At 52.1% G+C, this 25,346-nt stretch overlaps 2 protein-coding genes across 2 annotated transcripts; one reads left to right on the top strand and one right to left on the bottom strand.

Moving 5' to 3' along the window:
- Positions 1-1,189: 1,189 nt before the first annotated feature.
- On the bottom strand, positions 1,190-20,854 carry LOC146219649 (coiled-coil domain-containing protein 60-like). The gene is made up of 16 exons (XM_084695228.1): positions 20,335-20,854; positions 20,030-20,165; positions 19,603-19,915; positions 16,931-17,011; positions 16,507-16,583; positions 12,236-12,409; positions 11,775-11,906; positions 8,557-8,661; positions 7,152-7,242; positions 6,185-6,446; positions 4,140-4,236; positions 3,483-3,620; positions 3,058-3,222; positions 2,259-2,411; positions 1,719-1,908; positions 1,190-1,609 (listed from the first exon to the last, which is right to left on the bottom strand). The coding sequence occupies exons 1-16, from the start codon at positions 20,360-20,362 to the stop codon at positions 1,469-1,471; spliced, it is 2,283 nt and encodes a 760-aa protein (XP_084551354.1). The 5' UTR covers positions 20,363-20,854; the 3' UTR covers positions 1,190-1,468.
- A 505-nt stretch (positions 20,855-21,359) lies between these two features.
- On the top strand, positions 21,360-23,821 carry LOC146219648 (uncharacterized). Its single transcript, XM_084694617.1, has 4 exons — positions 21,360-21,961; positions 22,492-22,555; positions 22,795-22,915; positions 23,104-23,821. The coding sequence occupies exons 1-4, from the start codon at positions 21,568-21,570 to the stop codon at positions 23,662-23,664; spliced, it is 1,140 nt and encodes a 379-aa protein (XP_084550743.1). The 5' UTR covers positions 21,360-21,567; the 3' UTR covers positions 23,665-23,821.
- Positions 23,822-25,346: the final 1,525 nt, after the last annotated feature.

The following is a 25,346-nucleotide window of genomic DNA, read 5'->3' as shown; positions in this document are numbered from 1 at the left end:
CTCTGCCTAGATAAACAGGGTCCGAAAGGCCTGCCTGCCTGTTGTTGCCAGCTGGTAAATACTGAAATCCAGCAAGTTAGGTGCTTTGAACCAGGCGATAAGACAATGTCTACCTATGCAGAAGTGCTTGTGCCCAAGGGGAACCTTTTTCAGATGGGCAAAGGGCTGAGTGGGACCACTGTTGGAGCAACACACATGGAGCAGGGACACAAGACAACAGTTTGAAAGTCTGTGCTGTTAGCAAAATGATGACAGTTTGAGGTAATTGGAGCGATAATGTAACCGCGATAGTGTATTCGCTATGTAAATATACGCCTTTTCAAACAGCATTTCCTCGGCCGTTTTCTCCCTCCCTCCCTCTCCCTTCCTCTCCGTCTCTCTCGCGCGCACACACACACACTTTCACAACCGCAAAGAGAGCCTGACGGTAATTGAAGATCAAATATTGAGTTTTCCGTGGGTGGCTAGCTGTGCTTCTGCTGAACAAAGAAGCACAAGGACTCGGGCAGTAAGAGCTTAACCTGGTGCACTCACACTCCAAACGCACGCTCAGCGGCCCCATTCAAAACACGCTCCTGTTGTGACACGTTCTGTGTTCGCACAGCCATGCCAGCAATGCTGTTTTTAATTCCTACTTATCCGTTATTACAATGGAGGAGCTTTGATGAGACAACCATCCCAGTAGCGGTGTGGTCTACCTTGGTCTAGACTTGCTGCTCCGGGGCAGAGCTGGAGAGAGAGAGGTGGGGGGGGGGGCCTGGGGGGGCCTGGGGGAGAAAGCACAAGCGCATCCCCTACCCCCTTGGCTGGGGTTAAGCTTGGAGGTTCAGGCTCAGACTGTGGTATTCCTGAAATGTGTGCCTCTCGGATCCCGCCCCTCCTCCTTCTCACTCCCCCCTTTCCACCTCGACGCCCCCCCCCCCCCCCTGCTCCCTCCCCCTCTTTAAAGGGTCTTTACAGCCTGCTCAGAGTATCTGCTCAGCCTTTGATCCTCCCCCCCCCCCCCCCCCCCCAACACCCAGATGGGGGCGAAAACACACTGAACAGCTTATCAGCCCGGATAAGGCTGCTGGAAAGTTCTCCGCACAAACTGCAGAGTCCACAGGAATGGCGAACACCGATAACTCTGCTGGTTGTTTTTCAGTTCCCAGCTGTTGTGATTACAATACAAGCACTCATGAGATTCACGAAGGGAAAAGGCAGATCAGAGTCCAACCTGGACAGTTTATTTGTGTGTGTGTGTGTGTGTTGCAGCCTGGAGGATACTGTAGCAGGTTGACAGAAAGCACCACTGAGATACACCCCGTCTTCCCCCCTGGGATACATTGTGACCTGCCACACACACACACACACAAACACAACCGCAAATGGAGAAACCGGAGCATCCACAATGCTCATTTTGGTCACACCCTGCGAAGGGAGAATGTTCCGGAAGAATCCTCCCCAGAGTGCTCTGACGGCTGGGTATCTAGCTGCCGTCACGTGACCTGAGATCCGAGTGCGTGGCCTCCGGGTGGTCAGGGCGGTCCGACGGGGGCAGAGGAACCCTGGAGGTCAGCCAGGCGTCGTAGTCCTGCCTGGGCATCTGGACCACATGTTCCCTGACGATCTGGAAGGGTGGGGATGAAACAGACAGAGAACCGATTCACACAGCTACACCCACGAAAAAAAAACCCTCTCTCCCGTACGCGTGGGGGCTCGTTTGACCTCGTTGGTACCTCGATGGCGACGCAGAGGTCAGGCAGACACAGTTCCCAGGGCTGCAGGCCCCCCAGCACCCTGAGAAAGTGCTGTGCTCGTACCCGGGGGAGCCGCTGCTCGGCCCAGCTCCTCAGCCTCCCCAGGACCAGGCCCACCCCATGGTCCTGGAGCCCCCTGGGGGCCAGCGCCTCCAGCACCGAGGACAGCCTGGGGAGGGAGCGGGGAAGAGGTGGGGGGAAGGAGGGGAGAGGCGGTGAGAGATGGACGTGGGTCTGGATAACTCACCGCCCCGAGTTCTGCTGAACACATTACATTACATTTACAGTTAGTCATTTACCAGACGCTCTTATCCAGAGCGCCTTACAGTAAGTACAGGGACATTCTCCCCGAGGCAAGTAGGGTGAAGTGCCTTGCCCAAGGACACAACGTCATGTGCACCGGCCGGGAATCAAACTGACAACCTTCAGATTACTAGCCCGATGCTCTACCCGCTCAGCCACCTGACTCCCACACTCTGGACGCACACTCCCAGGAAGTGGTTGTAGCGGACCACACACCACAGGCTGTCCTGGTTCCGCAGCCTCTCGGCGGCCTCCGTCTCGAGGGGCTTCCTCTCTGCTACCGAGGGGGTCACGTGACGGGGGAGGCGGTGAGGCTGGGTCACATGATGCAGGGCCTGAAACCTCCTGAGGCTGCTGTCTAGCCTCTTCCTGGATGGAGAGAGGGAAGCAGAGTGGGAGCTGAATCGCAGGCATGGCAACACACGCAGCACACACACACGCAGCACACACCCACACACGATTACGTAACAGTTCAAACAGTAGAATTCGGAACATTTTGCACTCTTGCACAGACCAGTGCTATCTGTGTTTACATGCATGCACCCAGTGGTCTATGTCTGTATTCACAGACATGCACCAGTGGTCTATGTACAGTCCTGTCCTGTGTCTATGTAGACACGGGGCAAGGTAACGTGACACACATTGAGGATGTCCACACGGAGGGGGCCATTCAAGATCCCAAAGTGCAGGAAGTTTTTCTGGCCAAACATTCCACCCTTCAGGGTTAGGCGACAATGGAAAGGGGGGGAGGAGGGGAGGTAGAGGAGAGGAGAAAGGGAGGAGGTGGAGAGGAGTAGGAGGGGAGGTAGGGCAGAGGGGAGGAGAGGAGGTAGGACAGAGGGGAGGAGAGGAGGAGGGGAGGTGGAGGAGAAAGGGAGGAGGTGGAGAGGAGTAGGAGAGGAGGAGGGGAGGTAGGACAGAGGGGAGGAGAGGAGGAAGGGCGGAGATCCGAGTGGAGGGGAGGAGAGGAGGAGGGAGAGAAGAAGAGGAGGAGGCGGAGAGGGGAGGAGCAGACCTCGAGTTGTTCTCCAGGATGTCACAGTAGCTCTGGGCCCGCTCCTGGGCTCTCTCCTGGAATGCCGTACTCATCTTCAGTAGCACGGAGGACTTCCTGTTGACCATAAAGGACTTCCTGCTGAACTGATGGCTGCTGGCACTCTGGAGGAGTTGTGGACCGCAGCTACACACACAGGACACACACACACTTTAATAAAAGACACACGCACACTGTGTAATACCAAACACACTCACAGGACGCACACACTTTAAGTCCAGACACACACACTTTAACACAGAACACACACAGAGGACACACACACTTAAATACAGAACACACACCCTTTGATTACAGGGTTTGCTACAGGACACGCACACTTTGAAACTGGAGGTTTAATTCGTAGAGAGCCATAGTTAACCGGGGTGCGGTTGACCCCTATATACCTTTTGGGCCGTAGGGTCTCTGCTGCCCTGGGACCTGGAATCTGGCTCCCCTTCAGGGAGCCTGGACGCGGGACCCCTCCCTGGGACGCTGGCTGGGGGGGCGGCGGGCCGGAAGGGGGGGCCGTTGCCACTTTTAGGCTGTTGGTTCAACGTAGTTTAAATCTAGTAAACGTTTGCAAAAGAAAGACTAGAGCCAACAGTCTGGGGGTTCTAACGGCCACACAGCTCGATCCCACTGTCCACTTGGTGTGGACTCCTATGTGAATGGACTTCACGTGCTTGGTGCATGCTCAGTGGGCATGTCTGATGGAAGTAGGTGCATTGGCACAGACAGACGTTTCCAGCCAAATGAACTGCATGCAGATAGGACGTCCGTTTCCGTGGTCATTTTGTGGGGGAACGTTAGTTCTCCCTATTTGACTACACGTTGGCCATCGTAGAGTTAGTTCTCTTTATCTGACAACAGCAGCAGTTAGACAAGGAGAAGCTGAAAGTAATGCAGAAGAGAACATGAAGACTTGCTAGGGGGGTGGAGGGGCGTGTGGGTGAGAGAATGTGCCCGCGTGTGTGCAAATGTGACTGTATTTGTGACTGTGTGTGTGTGTATGAACAAGTGTATGAAGAGAGCAACTACACACTGTCCTGTGGGCTGACTACCTGCCAATCAAACTGCCGTCGCCGTGGCTACGGTTCTCACGGGTGGTGAACTCCTTCCGGACGCTCTCATGGACAGCTTCTAGAAGCTTTCGGAGATCTGTGAGGGGGAGCGAGAAGCCAATGAGAGGGGAAGACCGGGCCTACCCGAAGGGCAAGACCAGTACGTTTCAGCTTCTCGAAGAGCAGATCTTAATATGACGTCATTCAAATGCAAATATGATACGTTCAGAAGAATGTGTGTGCAATGAGCTTATCTTGTCTTCTGGCTCTTTAATCTAGTGTATGTAACTCATACAAATCTATTTTAGAGAGGGAGGCATGTTGTTAACTAGTTTTTACGAAAAACGATCCCATAGCTCCCCCTGCTGTTCACACACTGTGATCACACCCAGGTTCAGAAAATAACTTTAAATCCTGTAACACACAATCATCTTTATCAAGTACCCTAAATCTTAACAGTACATTGATTACAATGTTCTCAGTACCCTCCTGCATTAACGAACTAGTAGCTAATACCAAATAAATCACAGAATGTGTGAGGGAAGGCTTTTATTAAAATTCCTCGCTCTGAATTCTCATAAGAGGAAGCCCATAAAATCTGCCTCGAAATTACAAAAGGCAATAACTCCTCCAAATTGGCTTGCTTTACACTGAATAAATATACTTACTAATTGTCCCGTTTATGAATGTTTGGGATTAAATATCAGCACGCTTCTCAAATTTTGGGGGGGCGGAGGAGGGGGGTATTCAATAGCAAGATAAATCAAATTATGCGAGCTTTTCCGGAAATAATGAGCGTTATTGACGATTCATTTTGACATCAAAGACTTTCAGACGCAGGCTGGAGGAGCGTCGCTAGCGCGCTCTGGCGGCGTCGCTGCGAGAGCGGGGGCTCTGGGAGACTTAATCCAGGATGTGAGACACAGCCACAGGGATTAGAGAGAACAGCGACTAATTGCGTTAACCAACAAGCCTGAAGAAATCCTCTAAATTCGTAACTCCTTTCACGAAGAGGGGAGAGGAAAAAAAAAAAAAACGAAGCAAGACAAGAGGCGGGCGCCTACACAAACGACACGCAGGCGCGCTCGCCATTGTCAGGCGCTTAATAATGAAGACGGATTGGGGTGACATCACAGGGCTAATTATGCCCGATCTGAGTGAAAGGCATTCTGGGAATGGAGTGGGTAGTCGGACAGAGGGCAGCTGTCCTACTTTCACACACACACACGCACGCACACACACACACCCGTACACACTCGTACACACACACACATGCACACACACACACAGACACACGCGCACACACACACTAGCATGTGAAAGAGACCCCCTGCCTCACAGACTGAAGTGGAGTGAGGTTTTGTTTTCCAAAGGAAAAGATCTCTTCACTCTGGCTCCCACACGACTGCCGGCTGTTCCTATGACGACGGGAGCGTGCCGTTTAGGGTGTGTACGCAGATGTTGTCCTGTGGAGTGCTGGGGCTGATGGGAAACTGATGGGACTCATTCTGCGCTCCACACAGCTGGAACGAGATGGCACCAGGAAGTGTACCGCTGGTCCAAACACTCACACCCACACAAACACACACACACACCCACACACACACACACTATCTAGACTCTGCAGCACATAATGGGTCTGGTTTTCTACGCTTCAGCACACACACAGATGTACTCGTCCCACGCACACAGTCCCCCCCCCCCACACACACACACAGACACACACATCCACACACTCGAGATCAGATCAAACATCATTTGACTGAGTCAAGTGTTCTGTTTATCTCATAAAATCCTCTACATCGCTACGGCAACCATAGACCTACACAACCTTCAAACATCTAGACCTACAAATCCCAAACAACTGTAGACCTTCACTTCTAAAACATTCACAGACCTACACTCCTAAAAACATCTATACGCCTTCCATACTGAAACCTCCATCCCTACACCCATAAGGACCAACAGTACTGAGTTAAACTGCAACAAGCACAGACTGGTGCCATCATGGGTCTCATTCAGAGTTCCCACCAACATGGACCTACAATCAGACAGCGGTGGCTCTATCTCTGCATCCCCGCTCCCTGGGGCTTCCACGGTGTCCAGGCTGGCCCTGGGGGAGGCGATGGGCCCGGGCCCCAGGGTCGAGTCATCTGTGCCGGGCCCCACGGTGTCCAGGCTGCCCAGGTTGGGGCTGCCCAGGTTGGGGCTGCCCAGGGCTGAGGAGGAGGTTCGACTCGGGGAGGATTTCCACAGGCTGGGAGCCCCGGAAGAGGAGCGAAGAGGCCAGGGGTGAGGCCTGCGAGGCTGGGGAGGGAGGGGGGGGGGGGGGGCGGGTGAGAATCCCTCTCGCGGTAAACAGGAGCAGGAGTTCATTATGAAACAGTATAGTACACATGCATGCTGTATTGGCACAGACATATACCACACACACAGACCCCCCCCCCCACACACACACACGCACTTCATAAACCCCCCCACCCCCCCCACCCACACACACACTGAACAGAAACCACACATTTCTCCTGGGCAGAGGAAGACGTGAAGGGTAGAGGAGAGAGTGTAGAGTCTAGCATAGCACCAGTGTGCCTGCCTCGTCATGGCTAAAACAGGAGCAACACTTCAGCTGCAGTTCTCTTCATATCTGTCTGACACACACACACACACACACCCCTGAGGACCTGTTGTCTGCCAGTTAAGGTGTTCTTGTGTGTGTGTGTGTGTGTGTGTCAAGGCTTCAGACGAGGACCCTTTGAGCGGATGTTGTGCTCTCGATAGTGTGTGTGTGTGTGACACGCTCGGCTGTGTGATTGTGTGCGCACGTTTGCGGTCCTGGTGCAGTGTGTGTGTGTGTCTGCTCCCCGTTTTTCTGCAGAGTGCGCCCGCAGGCGTCGTAATGGGACGAGAGCACCGTGAAGGGACAAGAGCGTCGTGAAGGGACGAGAGCGTGGCTTCGGACGCCTGAGTGTCGTTCCTCCCAGCGGAGGCGCAGGGTTGGCACAGAGACCGTACCTTCTGCAGAGAAACAAACTGCTCCCATCTCGTCTCGATGGCTCGCTCCTTATTCAGGCTCTTCGCCATCGTCCGTCCCCGGCCAGGGTCTCTGTGTACCAGGGGAGAGCGAGAGCGAGAGGGGTGAGTGACCTTCCCCCCCCCCCCCCAGTGCCTCAGCCAGCCCTGAGGAGAGGACAAGGCCTGAAGAGCCTGGATGCTATCGCCGCCATGAATCGACTCAGAGATGCCCCTAGTGGCTCCCTGCTGGTCGCTGGGCAACCTTGAGATATTCTCTCCCTCTGCCTTGTTTTCTTGCCCATACATCCATCTTTCCATCTTTCCATCTTTCCATCTTCCCTCCCTCCCTCCCTCCCTCCCTCCCTCCCTCCCTCCCTCCCTCCCTCCCTCCCTCCCTCCCTCCCTCCCTCCCTCCCTCCCTCCCTCCCTCCCTCCCTCCCTCCCTCCCTCCCTCCCTCCCTCCCTCCCTCCCTCCCTCCCTCCCTCCCTCCCTCCGTTCCCAGTGTTCCTCTCTTCCCTGCCTCTACCTCTCTTTTTCTTTCATTCTCTCCCGGATCATTTCCCCACCAAAGATAAAGACTTTATAGGAAATAGGATTTGGTGCCAGAAGAAGCCTTCAGGGTTGTAATGCCACTTTCTGAAGAAGATTCCTGTGCTGTATTAGTCCCGCCCTCTCTCCTGCCCTCTCTCCCGCCCTCCTCCTCCACCTCCTCCGTTATTGAGGAGGAACAGGAGGTGTGTGGATCTACACAGTCCACCCTCCTCCTCCTCGCCAATCCAATCATTTATCTGTCTATGTCCTGTCTATCCGGGGTCTCCCCTGGTCGTCTCTGACCTGTTTCTAGCTTGCTGACGGCTGGAACAGACCCAGTCGAATGCCCAAACTCCAAATACAAGCCACTGATTGGCCAGGCTGAAGGGTTCACAGAGTTAATGAGCCAATCAATGATTAGTGTGATTCAGCCCGGTCCCCCGGCTCGCTCTCATTAGCGTGCTCAGACAGTTACAGACTTATAGATGAATCAAAGTCAACAGATTGACGACGGCCGCCTAGCTTGGTGTTTTGACATCTGAGAAGTGTCTCTCTCAGTGCAAATTGGCACCGTGGACGCGCTGTGCGTGGCACGATGTCTGATGCAATGTTATCGTTTCAAGATGTTTGGGAATTCAAGTGACACGCCAGCTTGAGAGATGCAACACCTCCGACAGTTTCCCCAAACTCAAATTAAACTGTCGGAGCTCACAACCAAACGAAAAGATGCCAGAACAAGAAATGACAGGAGGAGGAGGAGGGGTGAAAACGAGAAGAATAGGACCGGGTCCAGGACCAGAGATCAATCCTATGAAAATCATCCGGGCTCACCGGGCCTTCCCAGGGTCCAGCCGGGATGGCGTCTGACCTTACCTGGTGTCCCAGCAGGAGGGGAGGGGGCTGGGCCTGGCTGGGCGTTCCAGGGTTAGGGTCTCCAGCAGCCAGCTCAGGCAGCACAGCTGGCGGTACACCAGCTCTCTGCAGACCGCAAGCACAAGCACACAAAGCGCTGAGAAGCACGACGGCGGATGGTGACAGTGTTTCTGCTCAAGACTCCGCACCCCCGACTCTGCGACGGGAAATTTGCGGTTTGCGGAATCCTTTCTTTCCAAGGTGGACTAAGCATGGAAAGAGAGAGTGTTTGTGTGCGTGTGTAAGAGAGAGAGAGACAGAGAGACAGAGACAGAGAGACAGAGAGAGAGAGAGAGAGAGAGAGAGAGAGAGAGGTGAGAGACAGAGGGAGTGTGTGTATGTGTGTGAGAGAGAGTGTGTTTTTGTGTGAGACAAAGACAGAGAATGTGTTCATGTCTGAGACAGAGAGAGAGTGTGTGTGTGTGTGTGTGTGCGTGCGCGTGTGAGTGTGTGTGCAGCGGTGCAGGGTGAAGCAGATCATCCGTCCTCTGCCAGAGCCAGCCTGTCACCTGTCCTCAGCCTGCAGTCATTCACTCAGACAGCATCCCTTTTCCTGGGCCCGGCAGTACGCTCCCTGATGTCTCTGCGCACATCAACCGCAATATGGCTGCCTCTCGCTCTACCTCTCTGTTTCTCGCTCCCTATCTCTCTCCCCCTCGGGGACATGTCACACCCTGCTTGTCTTCTTTCCCCCCTTTCCCTCCTCTCTCTCCTTCTCCCCCTCTTTCCTCTCCTCTCCCTCCCCCCTCTCTCTCCTCCCCCTCACTCCTTTCTCGCCTCCCTCCGCTCCCCCTTCCCTTCTCCCCCTCCTCTCGTTCTTTTCACGTCCCTAAATGAGGATGAGGGGAGGTGCATCCATTAACGGAGCAGACATTTGTCTCCGAGGCAGATGAAGTCGACTCGTTTAGGATCCTTGAGAACACGGATAACAACCTCTGAAGCGGCCCGTATCTCTCTCTCTCTCTATGTCTTGGAGTTATACTACGTATACCAGCTGTGTCACAGGAAATGAAGTCACTGGTTTCAGTCAGAAGTGACATATGGCACGTGTCTGACATCCGTCAAACCATTTCCCTACGAAGACGAGGCTGTGAAAGACACAAGGTACTCAGGACGCATCAACACCACGGAATGGTCCGGTTCATTTTCATATGATGATGATACAATATCGTGATTAAGTTTACCTGTTGTGACTGCTGGACAGCAAAACAACCATGTCCACTAAACAATTTGTGCAGCCACACAGCACAACACACGTGTGCATTTTGGCTCGGATAGCGACTACCTTCCGACACTGCGTCCCCCATAATACACCTGGGTCTATGAATCCGACGACGGTTCACAGGTTCCCACTCTCTCAGCCTTCTGCCAGGGCCTGACGCTGCAGGGGGAAGCTGAACGAGGCGAGGTCGTTTGTGCAGATCACAGACGTGTCTGTGCATCAAACGCGTCAGATTAGTACGGGAGAAACTTGACGCCGTTCCTCTGAAATGTCAACTGGCGCTGCGGCGGCATCAAAGGACGCCGTGGAAAGGCTGGGAGGAACACGAGGGATGAGCGCTCGGAGCAGGACCTGTCGGAGCTCTACACCCGGGATGTTTACTATTCAACACAGCAATTTGTCCTGGCGTGACTGTTGGTTGAACATAACAGGGAGCAGAACGGGGGGGGGGAGAGAGAGAGAGAGAGAGAGAGAGAGAGAGAGAGAGAGAGAGAGAGAGAGAGAGAGAGAGAGAGAGAGAGAGAGAGAGAGAGAGAGAGAGAGAGAGAGAGAGAGAGAGAGAGAGAGAGAGAGAGAGAGAGAGAGAGAGAGAGAGAGAGAGAGAGAGAGAGAGAGAGAGAGAGAGAGAGAGAGAGAGAGAGAGAGAGAGAGAGAGAGAGAGAGAGAGAGAGAGAGAGAGAGAGAGAGAGAGAGAGAGAAAGAAAGAGAGCAGTTTGATTCAAAGTCAAACAGACGAGCCTGGTGAAACAGTGGAGTCCTCAGGGGAGCAGAGTTTCCTGGATTCTGCTGCCAGGGTCTGACTGCAGCCACCCTGGTCTGGCCTTTCTCTGAGCAAGCACAGCTCTACCGCTTGATGGAGCATTGACTATGCAGCCCTAGTACTTACACATTGACACTGAGACGTGAGGGCAGGGTACGACCAACTCTTAAAGGTAGGGTAGGTAAGTTGCGCATAGCTAGCTATTTTAGCTTGTTTTTGACACGATTCAAACCAAAATATCCCACCTCCTCCCTTCAAAGCCACTCCCACAAAACTACAGTAACGAGCATTGAGTGGAGGGGCAGAGTGGGCAGGTAGACAGACAGACACGTAGCCCGTCCAATCAACAGTCAGGGTACCCCTTAATGATTGGTTGTATTTATTACAGTATTGCGACGCCCATAGATGAGGTTAGGGTTAGAGTCACTATTGTACACCGCAAACTCACTGAGTTTAGGGTTACAGTCACTATTGTACACTGCTAACTCACTGAGGTTAGGGTTAGAGTCACTATTGTACACTGCTAACTCACTGAGGTTAGGGTTAGAGTCACTATTGTACACTGCAAACTCACTGAGGTTAGGGTTAGAGTCACTATTGTACACTGCAAACTCACTGAGGTTAGGGTTAGAGTCACTATTGTACACTGCAAACTCACTGAGGTTAGGGTTAGAGTCACTATTGTACACTGCAAACTCACTGAGGTTAGGGTTAGAGTCACTATTGTACACTGCTAACTCACTGAGGTTAGGGTTAGAGTCACTATTGTACACTGCAAACTCACTGAGGTTAGGGTTAGAGTCACTATTGTACACTGCAAACTCACTGAGGTTAGGGTTAGAGTCACTATTGTACACTGCTAACTCACTGAGGTTAGGGTTAGAGTCACTATTGTACACTGCAAACTCACTGAGGTTAGGGTTAGAGTCACTATTGTACACTGCAAACTCACTGAGGTTAGGGTTAGAGTCACTATTGTACACTGCTAACTCACTGAGGTTAGGGTTAGAGTCACTATTGTACACTGCTAACTCACTGAGGTTAGGGTTAGAGTCACTATTGTACACTGCAAACTCACTGAGGTTAGGGCTAGAGTCACTATTGTACACTGCAAACTCACTGAGGTTAGGGTTAGAGTCACTATTGTACACTGCTAACTCACTGAGGTTAGGGTTAGAGTCACTATTGTACACTCACTGCGGAGCCTCGCTGAGCTCTGGGGACGTCAGAGAGCGGTGGATGGGGGTGAAAGGCCGTGCCGGCTGGGTCTTCTTCCTGCGAGGGCGTGCTCCATTCCCCGGAGATCCACTTGTGGTGAGAAGAGACCATCTGAGAAAGTTTCAAGTGTTAGTCCGGGGGTGGACCTGAGGCATGCAAGCCACACATCCATACAGGAGTGGGCTTAAAGAGCTCGATTCCAGATCCACATGGAGATCAGAACCAGTTAAGGGTCTGTTTGATACGGTTCACATTCAGCACTTATGGGGGCTGACAGTTTGGATTCATTGCAGTTGGTGAGGGAAACCAAGCACACCCAAGTGTTGTCACCTTGCATTTGTTCAGAAGTAATGAACCCAGATATGAAGGATGTGTCTCCATGATTCGGCCGAGTTTTGAATCATGATCTACAGATAGAAATGGCGGGATTCGTTTCTTACTGATCCCGCTCGTCGCTGTCGGAGTCCGACGACCAGCGTGGCGGGCGGGGCTCGGCACGAAGCCACGCCTCTTTCCTCTGGCGCTCCTTCCGTAGCTCCTCCTCCTGCTCCTGCTCCTCCTTCTGGAGGAGGGCGAAGTAGGCACGCCCCTGTCTGACAGCTGACACCAGGCGCCTTCCAGTCAGAGGAGAGGTCACACACACACACACACAGTTTGAGGGGCAGTTCACGTGGGGAGTGAAGATTGTGTTCCATTCAAAAATGCGGCCTTCCCTATCCCTTAGACCCGAGCATTTAACGTAACACCGCCATGAAAAAACAAAACGACACCTGAAATCTTAACCTAGCCCTACCTCCTAACCCTAACCCTTACACTATCCCTGCCTCCTAACCCAAACCCTTCATGTAATTCTGACGATAACGCAAATCCTAACCCACGCACACGTTCCCATGAACGCCATACTTAAATCCAATCCTGACGCGCCAACCAGCTGACAGTCCAAAATAAAGAGTGTAAAGGGAGAAAACCATCACGAGAGCAGTTTGATTATTGTGGTGGGAGCAGCCAGTCTGTGTGATGAAACAGACCAACCCCCCGCAGGTCATCTGGAAATGACCGCTCTCTAAATCACAGCCAATCAGAGAGAACCAGAGCTGCAGCCGGCTGTAACCCCTCAATGGAGAATTATGAGAGAAATGACTGTCGCCAGGCAGATTAATGACTTCATTACAGCGTTTTAGCTCCAGTCCATAACCTTTCCCCCAAACCCTGTTGACTTGTTTTCCACACACTGCATGCATAATTAACTTGCGTTAATGCACGGGTGGAAATGAAACACTCGCGCCGAGTGTCACGGCAACCGTTTGACTGGTGAATTAAGGAGTTTAATACGCCTCCTGGTCTCTTAATCATTCCACATGAGCGATGCTATCGCTCTCCGGAACACTGAGCTGAGGAGCTGAGGGGGAGGAGGGGGGGGGGGGGGGGGGAGTCTCGGAGGCAGAGGCAAAGGGAAGAGGGGTTTGGGGGGTCTCGGGGGCAAAGGGGGATGGGAGGGGGGGGCACAGAGGGTCTGCAGAGAAACCTATAAGTCAGGAGGTTGATTAAGCTTAAGTCAGTAAATATGTCGGACAGTCTTCCAGACCTTGATTCCCCACTAACAAATCCTGGTGGTGGTAGGTGGGGGCGGGTGGTCTTGGGGTCTCGAGGGGGTGGAGGGTCTTGCCTAATTTCCTCCTCATTTACATTCCCCAGTCCAAGTGTATTTCTTTACATTCCCCAGTCCGAGGGTTTCCGTTGAAAGCTCCCCGGAAACATCGCTCTGAGAGGACTCCTGTCGACTTCCTGCTCCAATCCGACAACAAGAGGCGTCCGTAGACGGACGGCGAGCGAGAACACAAAGGAGTGGAACGTGCCGCGTGCCGACTCCTCCCGGGGGGGACGTTACCGTCTCCCACGCCGCACCTCGCCGCTCACCGACGCCTTCATTTCACGAAGGTCAACCGAGACAGCAACAACAAACAAACCCTGCATATGTCGCGCACGCCGGGTGGAATCGTTCCGTCTTATCTCGCGAGCAGCTGGCGTGCAATTTACGCCTGGAAGTGGGGAGCCAAGCGCGGACGCCTAGAAGTGGCACTGGCACTCCAGCTCTTGAATGCTAATTTCTCTCGGCGTCGTTGGAGGCTCGAGTGCTACTCGGCTCGGCGGCATTCGCGCGCCATCTGCATGCGACCCTCCGTTCCAATCAAACAAACATTCCCTGTTAATCTTCGTAGGCAGAAGCTGGTGTCTCAATCAGGACAGCTACAGTCTTAATCACAGTTTACCCCCCACACACACACACACACACACACACACGAGCCAGATACAATGTCTCCGAACAGGGTTCTCCCTCCAGCTGCTGGTGTCAACAGAACCAGATCCGGGGCACGAAGGGGCATGGACGGTTACTCTGATCACCTCAAATGTTCTTCAGTTGGAACACATTCACCCCAAAGAACTCATACTTCACTTGTGAAATGTGGCAGTATAGTACATCATAGTATTGTTCCTCATTTGATAGCATCGTACAGTGCAATAAAGTCGAGTACAGTGTAGTACAGTGTAGTTTGGTAATCAAGAGTAGAATAGAGTACAGTATGATATACTAGAGCATGGCATAGTATAGTGGTATAGTAGTATAGTATAGAGGAGTAGAGTTTAAATGATGTTCACTGGCACCACAAGCTCAAGTCTTGAGATCTTGTGATATGCAGGCAGGCGGCGAAGGACAACACAACTCAATATAAGACGAGGGATGTGTGTGAAGTGTTCGACAGCGAGGAGCTTCTCTGTTTGCGTGCGTACACATTAGCCCAGACTCCTCTGAGACGGTACCTGCGTCCAACGACCGTGGCCACTCCGTCTGCGATCGCTGGATCGAACACACTTCAAACGTTTGACCTCATCATCAATGCCTCTCTGAAGGACGTAGGTATGTCTTTGAGCCACACGCACTGTGCGGGTTTCAATAGCTCCAACACGATCCATCAAAGGTGGCTTGCTAGTGACAAGCGTGAGGTTCAAGCGTCAAATAGGCTTAGGGGTTAGTGTGTCATAAAAAAAAACACTCCTAACATTAGTGCTCTTCAGATCAATACCCTGGTGTCGTTCAACGTACGGCGAATGATTAGCCAATCAAATGCTTGCGACGGAAGTAAGGCATCAAATCTGGTCCGGCTCGACGGATGTATTAAAAGAACAGACCGTTAGCGTTGGTTCAATAATTGATCAGGGTTTGGGACATTGACAGGCTGCTCTGAGAAGGTCACACCAGGAGTGTCAAGACGAAGCCTGTTGCCAGGCAACAGAAGGACAGTTTTAGGGTTCCAGTAGGTGAAATCAAAGTTTCAGGCAGGGAGACACAGCTACGCTCCATCTAGCTATCTGTGGATCGCTCCTAACGGTCACAAATCACCGTTCCCCATCTCAATAAATCCTCGATAAGCAAACAACCTTTAAAAGTCATTTCGATCATCTATGATGCACACGTCTGTACACTCAACAAATTAATGATGTAATCAGGCCAGCAAACTCACTCCTTCAAGTCTGGCCAATGAGGTGTGCTGCTACAAACACGACTAGTAAACTAATTAAATCATGTTTAATCAATCTGACATGCAGGGGCTGCATGTGGGAGCCAAACAAATCCACCAGCCCATGGCGGCGTGCAGAGAGGAGAAGCGCGTTGGCATTCGGAGAGACGGGGAAGAGTCTGGCGATGCTTCAGAATGGCATCCTGAGAGCGCGGTCCAACTGTTCATCAGACCCCCCCCTCACCCTGGCCCAGGGGAGAAGAGGGGGGGAGAGGGGGGCACTACAGGCATCCATCCATTCAATCACACCACAGGGAAAATGCTTCTGCATATCATTACTGTCAGAAGAATATGCTCATAACAAACAGGTGTTTTCTACTGATCGGGCACACCCAAATATGATTAATTTCATATGATAGAATAATAAAAATAATAATAATAACTTGGTACTGTGATGTAAATTGAGATATTACATCCAGCTAGGGACTTCTGATGGTGGATAAAATGACAAAACAAGGTTGTAGATGTAACTGAAAAGAAAAAAAAAAGGTTTATCCCAATTAAACTTACATAGCCAACATACATAACCATACACAAGACTAGTATATATCACTTAGCAGTGATGAACATAAGATGACAGAGGACTAGTATATCCCTGAATCCGACCACAACAGTGGCTCTGTGACCAGGCTGAAAATGAGGCTGCCATTTGGCCTCCAGACCCATGCAATCCTCTGATCATCACCGCTTTATTGACACTTAGGGAAAAGCACCACAATTCATTACGGGGGGGTTTTTCTCCTGTGAAACTGGCAACCTTTCCCCACATACCTGCATGAATAATTCAGAGCGTCGGGGGCTCTATCAGAGGCTGTCAGAAATGTCAGCCATCGCACAGCTCCCCTGGCCCTCCCTGAGAAGATGTTGTCTCTCTAGACCCCGTTGTTTGGCTGGGGGGGGGGGGGGGGGGGGGGGGAGGTTATGACACACACACACACACCCCCCAGACCAAATGCAAAGGCTTGACTATGCCAGGTCTGCACGGCGCCCGCAACACCGTGACAGCAGAGAGAGAGAGCCCGCGGCAGGCAAACCGTTGCGTTTGAACTCTGAGAGGAAGATTTATATACCCACCAGAACTGAATGGGTTTGAGGACCCGACGTGGTTGCACGTGAACAGGTGGTGGCCTCACCTGGTCTGACCTAGATGTTTCTTGAGCGCCGCTGTGTCTTCTCTCCTCCCAGCCAGAGCACGGCCAAACGACAGACCCTGCGGAGCGAAAACACAATCCTGAAAGTCCACGACGACAACAGCGCACAGGCAAAAGCTCTTCTGTTTCCTCGATTCGCTCAGGAGAGCTTTCCGACGCGTCCTCCATCCCCTTCCCCCACGCAGCCCCAGGCTGGCATGGCGCCAGGAGCGATCTCGGCGTGGCTGGGGTGACATCGCTCATGGAAATGACAGATAATCCGGCAATTAATCCTCTAGCAAAGTCTCCTCGATAAAGACCAGTTTAGAATCAAAACACACAAGGCAGTAACACCTGGTGTGCTATGTACAGGAGATAACGGGGTCAAACAGGAAGCGAATGGAGGCTCGGTGATAAACGCTCACACCTTACTTCCTGCGGTGGAATCTGGTGGCTGTGTGTTAATCAGCTCAGCCTCAGCCCGGGCGGGGTCGTCACCCTGGCACACCTACAGAGAGCACACAGGGACAGATGACTGGAAAGTAGGGAAGGGCAGATGTGTGTGTGTGTGTGCATATGTGTGTGTGTGTGTGTGTGTGTTGGGCATACATCACAAAGCTCACGTTGAACACACACCTAATGACTAATAACGAATGACGAAGAACATTTTTGTATCCTTCAAAGTCTTCACATGAAATATGCTATGCTCATACTAATTGACGACAGTAAATTATGGTCTAAAACGTACTGACTGCTGATGATCTAGAAGCACCACTTTCCTCTCTGGCCCAGTCTCTAGCCTAGTTCCTGATCTAGCAGGTAAGTTCTAGATTCTTCATTCTAGAGTAGTGGTCTTCAACCCTTTGTCCTCAGGGGCCCACTGTTCTGGATGTTCTAGATGTTTCCCTGCTCCAACACACTTGATTCCAATGATAACAAGAATCCATTTGATTGAAGTGTGTTGGAGCAGGGAAACATCTAGAACAGCCTATCTCAACCCTGGTCCTCAGGGCCCCCCTGTCCTGCATGTTTTGGATGTTTCCCTCTTCCAACACACCTGATTCGAGAATGAATGAGTTGTTACCAGGCTTCTGTTGAGATGGATAACGACCCATTCATTTGAATCAGGTGTTTTGGAGCAGGGAAACATGTCCAACATCTAGGACAGTGGGCCCTGAGGACCAGGGTTGAACATCCCAGATCTTGAACATCCAGGACAGTGGGCCCTGAGGACCAGGGTTGAACACCCCAGATCTTGAACATCCAGGACAGTGGGCCCTGAGGACCAGGGTTGAACACCCCAGATCTTGAACATCCAGGACAGTGGGCCCTGAGGACCAGGGTTGAACACCCCTGGTCTTGAACATCCAGGACAGTGGGCCCTGAGGACCAGGGTTGAACACCCCTGGTCTAGAGTGTAGTAATCCCGCGGTCTCCGGAGCTATGAGGAGATTTGGAAGGAGAGCCGAGTTGCCTCCCGTCTCTACCGTCTGACGGGAGTTAATAAGAGTACGAGAGTGTGGAGATGACAGGGGACGTCGTTTTTCACAGTGAAGCGGGCTGCGGTCGCTCCCAACCCCCCCACCCCCACCCCCATCCATCCCAGTCTGGCCTGCCCTCTCGCCGCCCCCTCCCCACCACCACCCCCCCGGGGATGATGGAAGACCCCCTCTCTCTACCAACACGCACTCTCCTGGTGTCTCTTCCAGACCTCTGGTTTGACGACACCACGGTGTCATAGCGGATGACGCGGCGCTATATGAGGGCGGGGGGCTGTTTCTCTATCAGTCACGGTGCGTCCTGCAGCAGTGTTATGCCTACTGAGGCTCGCTGCTAAGGGAACATGTGCTCGTTATCCACCCTGCGGTTATTGTCCTTTTGATTTACAGGTGTGTGTGTGTGTGCATTGTTCATTGCAGCCATGGTTTCCACACACACGCTACCCAACTCACAAAGTCCGTTTTCAAAGTACCAACTGAACAATAACAATGAACAATAGCCTCATGGGACAGTATTACCTCCTCCTATTCGCTGTTTGGTCAACCAAAGGGAGCAGCCAAAGGTTTCAACTGTCAGCATCCCACTAAAGCCAGCCAAGCAGCAACTGAGAACAGCGTGACAATCACCGTGACGAATGCAGCGGCCGCCGGAACGACCCCCGTCGTGCGACACTACATCCCCCACGATGCATCGGGGTGCTCATATCACCGTGTATCCGCAGGGCCCAGCCACGGCACGGGTGTGGTCGGCACACAAACGTCGCCTGCCTTGTGTCTCATTTCGGATGTGTCTGTTGGGGGGCGGGGGGGGCAGAAGGGGGGACGCGCTCTCGCTCCTCGAGGCCTGGCGGTGGCATCTTCTGGATGGGGGTGGGGAGGGTGGGGAGGGTGAGGAGGGTGGGAGGGGGGAGGGTTTGTCTATGAGACCTCAGCGTGCTCCTCGGAGGGTGGTTTGTGCCAGCGTAGGGCCCTCTGACCCCCTGAGCTCTAGCAGCTTAAGGAAGAGAACCGTCTGCCTTTCTTGACTGTGTGTATGTTTGTGTAAGTGTGCCTCGTGTGTATGTGTACGTGTAAGCATAATGTGTGTGAGTGTGTGTGAGTTTGTCTTTAGGGTTGTGCGCGTGTGTGCATCGGCGCGCTGCAAATGTGCGTGTGAGTGTGTGGGAGAGAATGTCGGAGAGCGTGCGTTCGCGCGTGTGTGTGTGAGGGATTTGCGACACACACCTCCCAAGTGGCTGGTGGAGTGTGGAGTCGGATCAGTGTCCATTAAAAGTAAAAGGAGGGTAGAGCAGAGAGCGGCGGATGAAGAGGAGATCTATAGCTGGCCATAAAATGAGAGCACACACACACTGCCAGAGAGGAAATATCAGCAGTGAAATTGAGTTCAAGGACAGAAGCTCTACTGACATATAAGGAGGGATGAGTCACAGAGAGAGCAGACTTTTATATCAAGCTATAAAGTATTCATGATTAACAATTGGTATAGGCTACATACATCCTAAACACACATCATACGTGTCAGTCTCTTCACTCATGGCTCAATAATTATAGCCCTGTCTAAATGACTCTCTTTAGTCGTTTTTGGCGCTGGACAGCCTACCTCTTCTTGTTGCCCCAGGGTTTCCAGAACTAGTCTTTTGGGTTCCAGATAGAGAGGCTGACCCACCTCCTCGTACGGCTTCCAGGCGGCCGCTCTGTACCCCTGGTGAGTCAGCTGCCGCTGTCGGCGGCGGTAGTTGTCCCAGAAGACCTGCTCACGGGTCGGGTGGCACGTACTGTACACAGTGCAGTTACTTGCTTGAAGTTTATCTCCAGACGGTTTAGCGATCGGAAGAGGTTTGATTATAACGAACTGGCGCGGGTCCAGAACGTTATTTCGATTAGTCGTCGTCATTCTATTGATTTGCTGTAGCCTATAATTAACGAGATAAAAACAAAAACAAAAATAAACAAAACACTAAGAGTTCAAACTTGAGAAATCGATAATAGCAAATATAATGTCTGTAATTTCTTAGAAAATGCCTCACGTTTCATAACACAAGACTGGCAAGGTAGTCAGACGTCGTCTTCGACGTCCATTTTGACCAATGCCCTGATTGTTGTGCCCCCCTTGGTTGTTTCCCGTGGTAACAGTGATGAGGCACAGCCCACAGCCTTCAAGGGCTACAGTGAAGGCAGGAATCACAATCACTTTAAACACTCATTAATAAATAACACAAAAATGATAATCCAGTCTAACTATGCTTTACATGATACAATCTCTATTCAGAGTCGAAAAGATGCTTTTTTAAATCCACCATCTGCAAATGAATGTGTTATATGTCCTCCTAACCTTGTCTCATCCCGTTATTCCAAAACATGTCCCCTTCAGAGGTAACTATGGGGTTAGTTTCAGTTCATGGTTGGTGAGGTGAGGTGTGGCGTGGACCACTACTGTCCGTTAGGTGTTGAGAGAAACTGAGAAAGACTGTGAAAATTGTCTTCTGTAAAAAAACAACAACAAAAAACAACACCAACCCAACCCTGCCGGCTGCTGAAACAAAAACATCAATCTGATGTTTCCAGCCAAGTCAAAGGAAGCAACCGTCCCCGGGACTGACAGAAACAGCTGTCCTTCCCTCATTCTGAGCCGGGCCCGACGGCTCGCTTACATCAGCGCCGCGCGCATGAAACACTGACAACCCTGTCACACTTGATAAAGGATTGAAACACACCGAATCCTGTGAAACAAGCGCGGCTCTCTGTCCTCACCAAGCCAAACCGACTTCCGTTCCCACCGAGACGGTTTCGTCTGACAAGGAACCTCTCAGCCCCGAGCCACAGGTAAAGCTCGCCCTGTAAATCAAGCAGACATGGTCGCTTCCAGAAGGAGAGGAGGGGCGGGGGGCTTCTGCGTGTGTGTGTGAGTGTGTGTGTGTGGGGGGGGGGGGTGTCAGTGTGTGGGGTGTGTGTGTGGGGGGGGGGTGGATCTCAAGGAAGTGAAACCGACTTACACTCCCTCATCACAAGGCAGAGGGCTGACGGTTGCCATAGCGCCAGCGCATTTCACCGGGAAGTGAGAAGCCAGACTGTCGAGGCTGTCAGCACGAACACGAACACACACACACCACGACGGTCTCTCCTCTGGGCCGGCACTCATCCGCCAGCTATTTGTCATTTGCCCCTCAGAGTTATAAATAGAACTAATTAGTATGCTGCTCCGTTGCAGGCCTGGTGAGAAGGATATGGAAATCTAGCCTCCACACCCATCTGACCCTCCCCGCATTCCCCTCCGATAGACTCACTCTCGAGGCTTGGATAGCGGCTGGACAGGAGGACGGGTGGATGGACACGGTATATAAGGTCCGGTGGAGATGCCTTCCAGCTCACCACACTCCGCTCCGGCAAACCTGGCTTGGAGAACCCTGCTCCGACCCGGCGCCTCCCCCTCTCCCTCTCGATCGAACTGAGCATCTCCAGGACAGGGACACTCGGAGACTGTTTGATCCAAACACCCAAAAGGGGACGTCCATCCTGATCTTCAGCCCCCTGTAATCTTCCTGCTCCTCGGATATCTTCACGGACCATGACCGAGCAGACCAAATCCGTTTTGGGCCCTCGCCCTCAGTACGCTCGCGATGCCACCTGGTACCCCCTCAGAAGCTGGTGGCAGCCCAGCCAGCCATTCAGTCAGGACTTCGGCTCGCCCGCTTCCCTGGAGTCAGGGGACCTCGGCTGGATGGAGTGGCTGCAGCGCAGACGGGCCTCCAGCAACTGGCCTGAGTTCATGCCCTTCTACCCCCTCCTCTTGCCCTCGTCCCCAGGCATCATGAAGCACCCCAGGCCCAGGCCCGGCAGGGTGGCGGGGGAGACGGAGGTCAGGACAGAGCAGTACTTCTGGAGGGTCAGCCTGGACGTGGGTCACTTTTCCCCAGAGGAGCTGACCTTGAGGACCAGGGAAGGCTTCCTGGAGGTTGGAGGTATGGAGATGCCGATGTGGATCACCTCTCAAAGAGGTTTACGAATGTTCACAGCGTGTGTGTATGTGTGCGTGCGTGTTTCATGATTTTCAAGATGTTTTCTAGGGCATTTTTGCTTTAATGGAACAGATACAGTAAAGAGACAGGAGATGTAAAGGAGAGAGAGAGAGAGAGAGAGAGACAGAGAGAGATACAGGAGGATATGTGGGAAGTGGCCTGGGCTGGATTCGAACCTGGGCTCCTGCAGTAAGGGGAGGAGAAAGGGATGTAACAGGTGACAGTTAAACAGCAAAGGGGAAGCTTTACTTTCCTTGTAACAGCAGTCTTGAAGAAGATGTTCTCTCAACAACGACAAAAACATGATTAAAAAACGTTCCTCAAGGCCAAAGGCAACGTTTGGCAAGTTAGTACAGTATGAGTTCCTAGAATCACAATTGTTTGTGGAAACAAATTGATGCCAGCAGTCCTTAATGGTTTCTCTTGATAGAGTGGTGCTGTGGGTTTTCATCATGTTGATATGTCATCCCTAGGGCAACATGAGGAGAGAGCGGATGAACATGGATTTATTTCTAGATGTTTTACAAGGAAATACAAGTAAGTGACCTCAGTTAAGCTCCTTCAAACTGTTACAATACCAATAGCAGAGCTACATCATTTAGCTACAATAGAACCAAACAGTACGTTATGCATATTTTTCTATGAAGATACTCGTGCCACGCCATCACCACCAGAAAAAGAGCAAAACAATAGTTTTCTGTCAAGAGCAGGTCAGCAGGGTGATGTGTATCATACACAGTGTTATTGAGCGTGTGTGTGTGTGTGTGTGGCTCCAGGCTACCCATCGGGGTGGACTCCTCCCAAATCCAGTCCACGCTGTCTGGAGACGGCGTTTTGTGTATGGAAGCTCCTCTTCCTGTCGCTCCACTCCCCGGGGACCTCATCATTCCCATCCAGGTAGCAACGGGGACTGAGCGAAGAAACACAATTACACGTATGACTTCGGTGGACGACAGTGAAAGCGCAGTCGGCTTGAAGAAGATGCCAAATGATCAACAGAAGAAAAATGAAGCCTGAGCTTTGGCAATTGTTGTCCTGTTGTTGTTTTTCACGTGACATCCTTCTGTATGTCTGTCCCCTGGCAGGTGGAGAGGAAGACCACTGGAGAGGAGGGAGATGCAAGGCCAGGAGAGGCCCACGAGGCTGACACTGAGAGCACACACCCTCCACCGTCCGCCCCAGGAGCTCCAGACACCCCAGACCTGGCATCTGGTAAACCCGCCACAGAGGGCCCTGACCTGGGGGAGTCTTCACTGGAAGGCACCGGAGGTGAGGCCCATCCAGGCAGTTCCGTGGTAGGACATGAGGAGCCAGGAAGGGAAGGGAGAGATGGAGGAGAAACGGGGCTCCCTGCTGAGCATGCTGGGAAACCTCACGCCTCCGGCTCTGCAGATGCCGAGGGCCTTCCGGAATCTTCCGAGCACCTGGAGGCTCTGGATGATCCAGACAGCCCCGACACGCTCACCTCCGACCAGGCGGAGCACGCAGACCCGGCCCAGCACGATGGAGAACCAGGGGGCTCAGGGGAGTCTTTTGAGGAACTCCCCCAGCCAGAGCAGCCTGAACCGGGTACAAGTCAACCAGAGGAGTCCCTTAGCCAGGAGCCGGAGGCTCCAGACATGGAGCAGCAGGAGTTTACCAAGTAAAGAGGGAGGAGATCCATCACAGATTCCCCCTCGCTCCAGAAAACACCTCAGACCCTCCCGCTCCCCCCGTGAGCTTGCATAACTCTCCTTCTACCAATGTGTGTGTGTGTTTGTCCAAGACAAGGGAGCTCCAATAAAATGATAGCATGACAAAACACATTTAGTGTTTCCCATTCCTGTTAGGATGCATAGCGCGATCCATGTACGACACAGAATCACAAACGTCCTCCACAGGGGCGCTCCAAACCCCTGCTACGCACCGGCGGAGGAGCCTAAAGGGGGAGGTATGTGGCAGCCATGACGGGGGAAGACGTGAGCCTATCATTAATCACCACATGCCCACAGGCTGCGTTCACATTCGAGGTACGACATGACTCACCTGCCCAACTGTGTTGGCATCAGCTCAGATTGAGGAACGTGCCCGGTGAGGAGAGAGGTTACTCAAACACAGAAGTTCGACAGCAGCGTGAACAGTGTCCATACCTTACTGTACGCACATCTGTTTATGTTATATGTCTTGAGGGACATGTGCAGGAGATGGGCCTGTCATGAGTCTACTGGTGCTGCCGGAAACGTACAGAAGATATATAGAGGAATATAAAGAAAGTACTGTAAATACATAATTGATACACAGTTGAAAATATGGAGGGTCTAGCAATGCAACCAGAAGTATTAGATAATAGACTACACCAACATGGATCGCTTGTATTATGCGACAATGCACACTACGTTTACATTACATTTAATCATTGAGCACACGCTTTTATCCAAAGCGACTTACAAGAGAGAGCTTTGCAAAAAGTGCATAGGTCAATGATCATAAACAACGACATAGCCCCAAAAACATAGCAGGTAGCCAAAACATGAAGCTTACATTGTAAAAAGCAAATAAGTGCCAATGGGCACTTAGAAAGAGCATGTAGTTCAACACATTTCAATTAAACATGATCCTTAAAAGTGCTAGTGTACCTGGAGGAAAGCAAGCAAAAATAATATAATTCAAAGCGAGTACAAGCAGCTAAATCAGTTACAACTAACCAACAAGTGCAGCGAGTCCCTCAATAAGTGTCATTGTGTTCCTGGAGGAAATAAACTAATATCTGATTCAACAAATCTCTCTTGGATTGGTACCGCTGTACTGGCGGAACAAGTGCGTCTTTACCCTTTCTTGAAGGTGGGGAGACAGTGTCTCTGATGGAGGTGGGGAGGTGATTCCACCATTGGGGGGCCACGCAGGAGAAGAGCTTGGGTTGGGAGCGGGCACTCACTAAGCATGCACATGTCAACGTTTCTATCTATCCTATCTATCCTTCTTGCATCACGCCTTCACGCTAACCTGTCACCTTATTACAGTTGTTGTGTTACAACAGCCAGCAGCATGCTGAATCCAAGCCTGGGCCCTTCTCCAGAACCGCCCAGCCCCTTCCCCAGCCCCAGCCCCTTCCCCAGCCCCAGGCCCTTCCCCAGCCCCTTCCCCAGCCCCAGCCCCAGCCCCCCCACCTCCACCAACCCCCCGACAGAGCAGACAGATCCCAAACAGAGAGCTTGAGGAGCTTTATTGCATGAAATGGACAAAAACATCTGGGAATGGAAGGGGGGGGGGGGGGGGGGGCGGAGTTAAGGGTGTGCAAAGGGTTCCTGCCTAAAAAGAAATTCCTTTGCAACCGACACACAAATCCATC

The sequence above is a fragment of the Hypomesus nipponensis genome, chromosome 28 (genome assembly GCF_054491055.1).
Source record: "Hypomesus nipponensis isolate SF chromosome 28, ASM5449105v1, whole genome shotgun sequence".
In the NCBI taxonomy this organism is placed as follows: Eukaryota; Metazoa; Chordata; class Actinopteri; order Osmeriformes; family Osmeridae; genus Hypomesus; species Hypomesus nipponensis.
The sequence above is the reverse complement of the archived record's forward strand: the minus strand, read 5'-3'. Positions and strand labels throughout refer to the sequence as shown.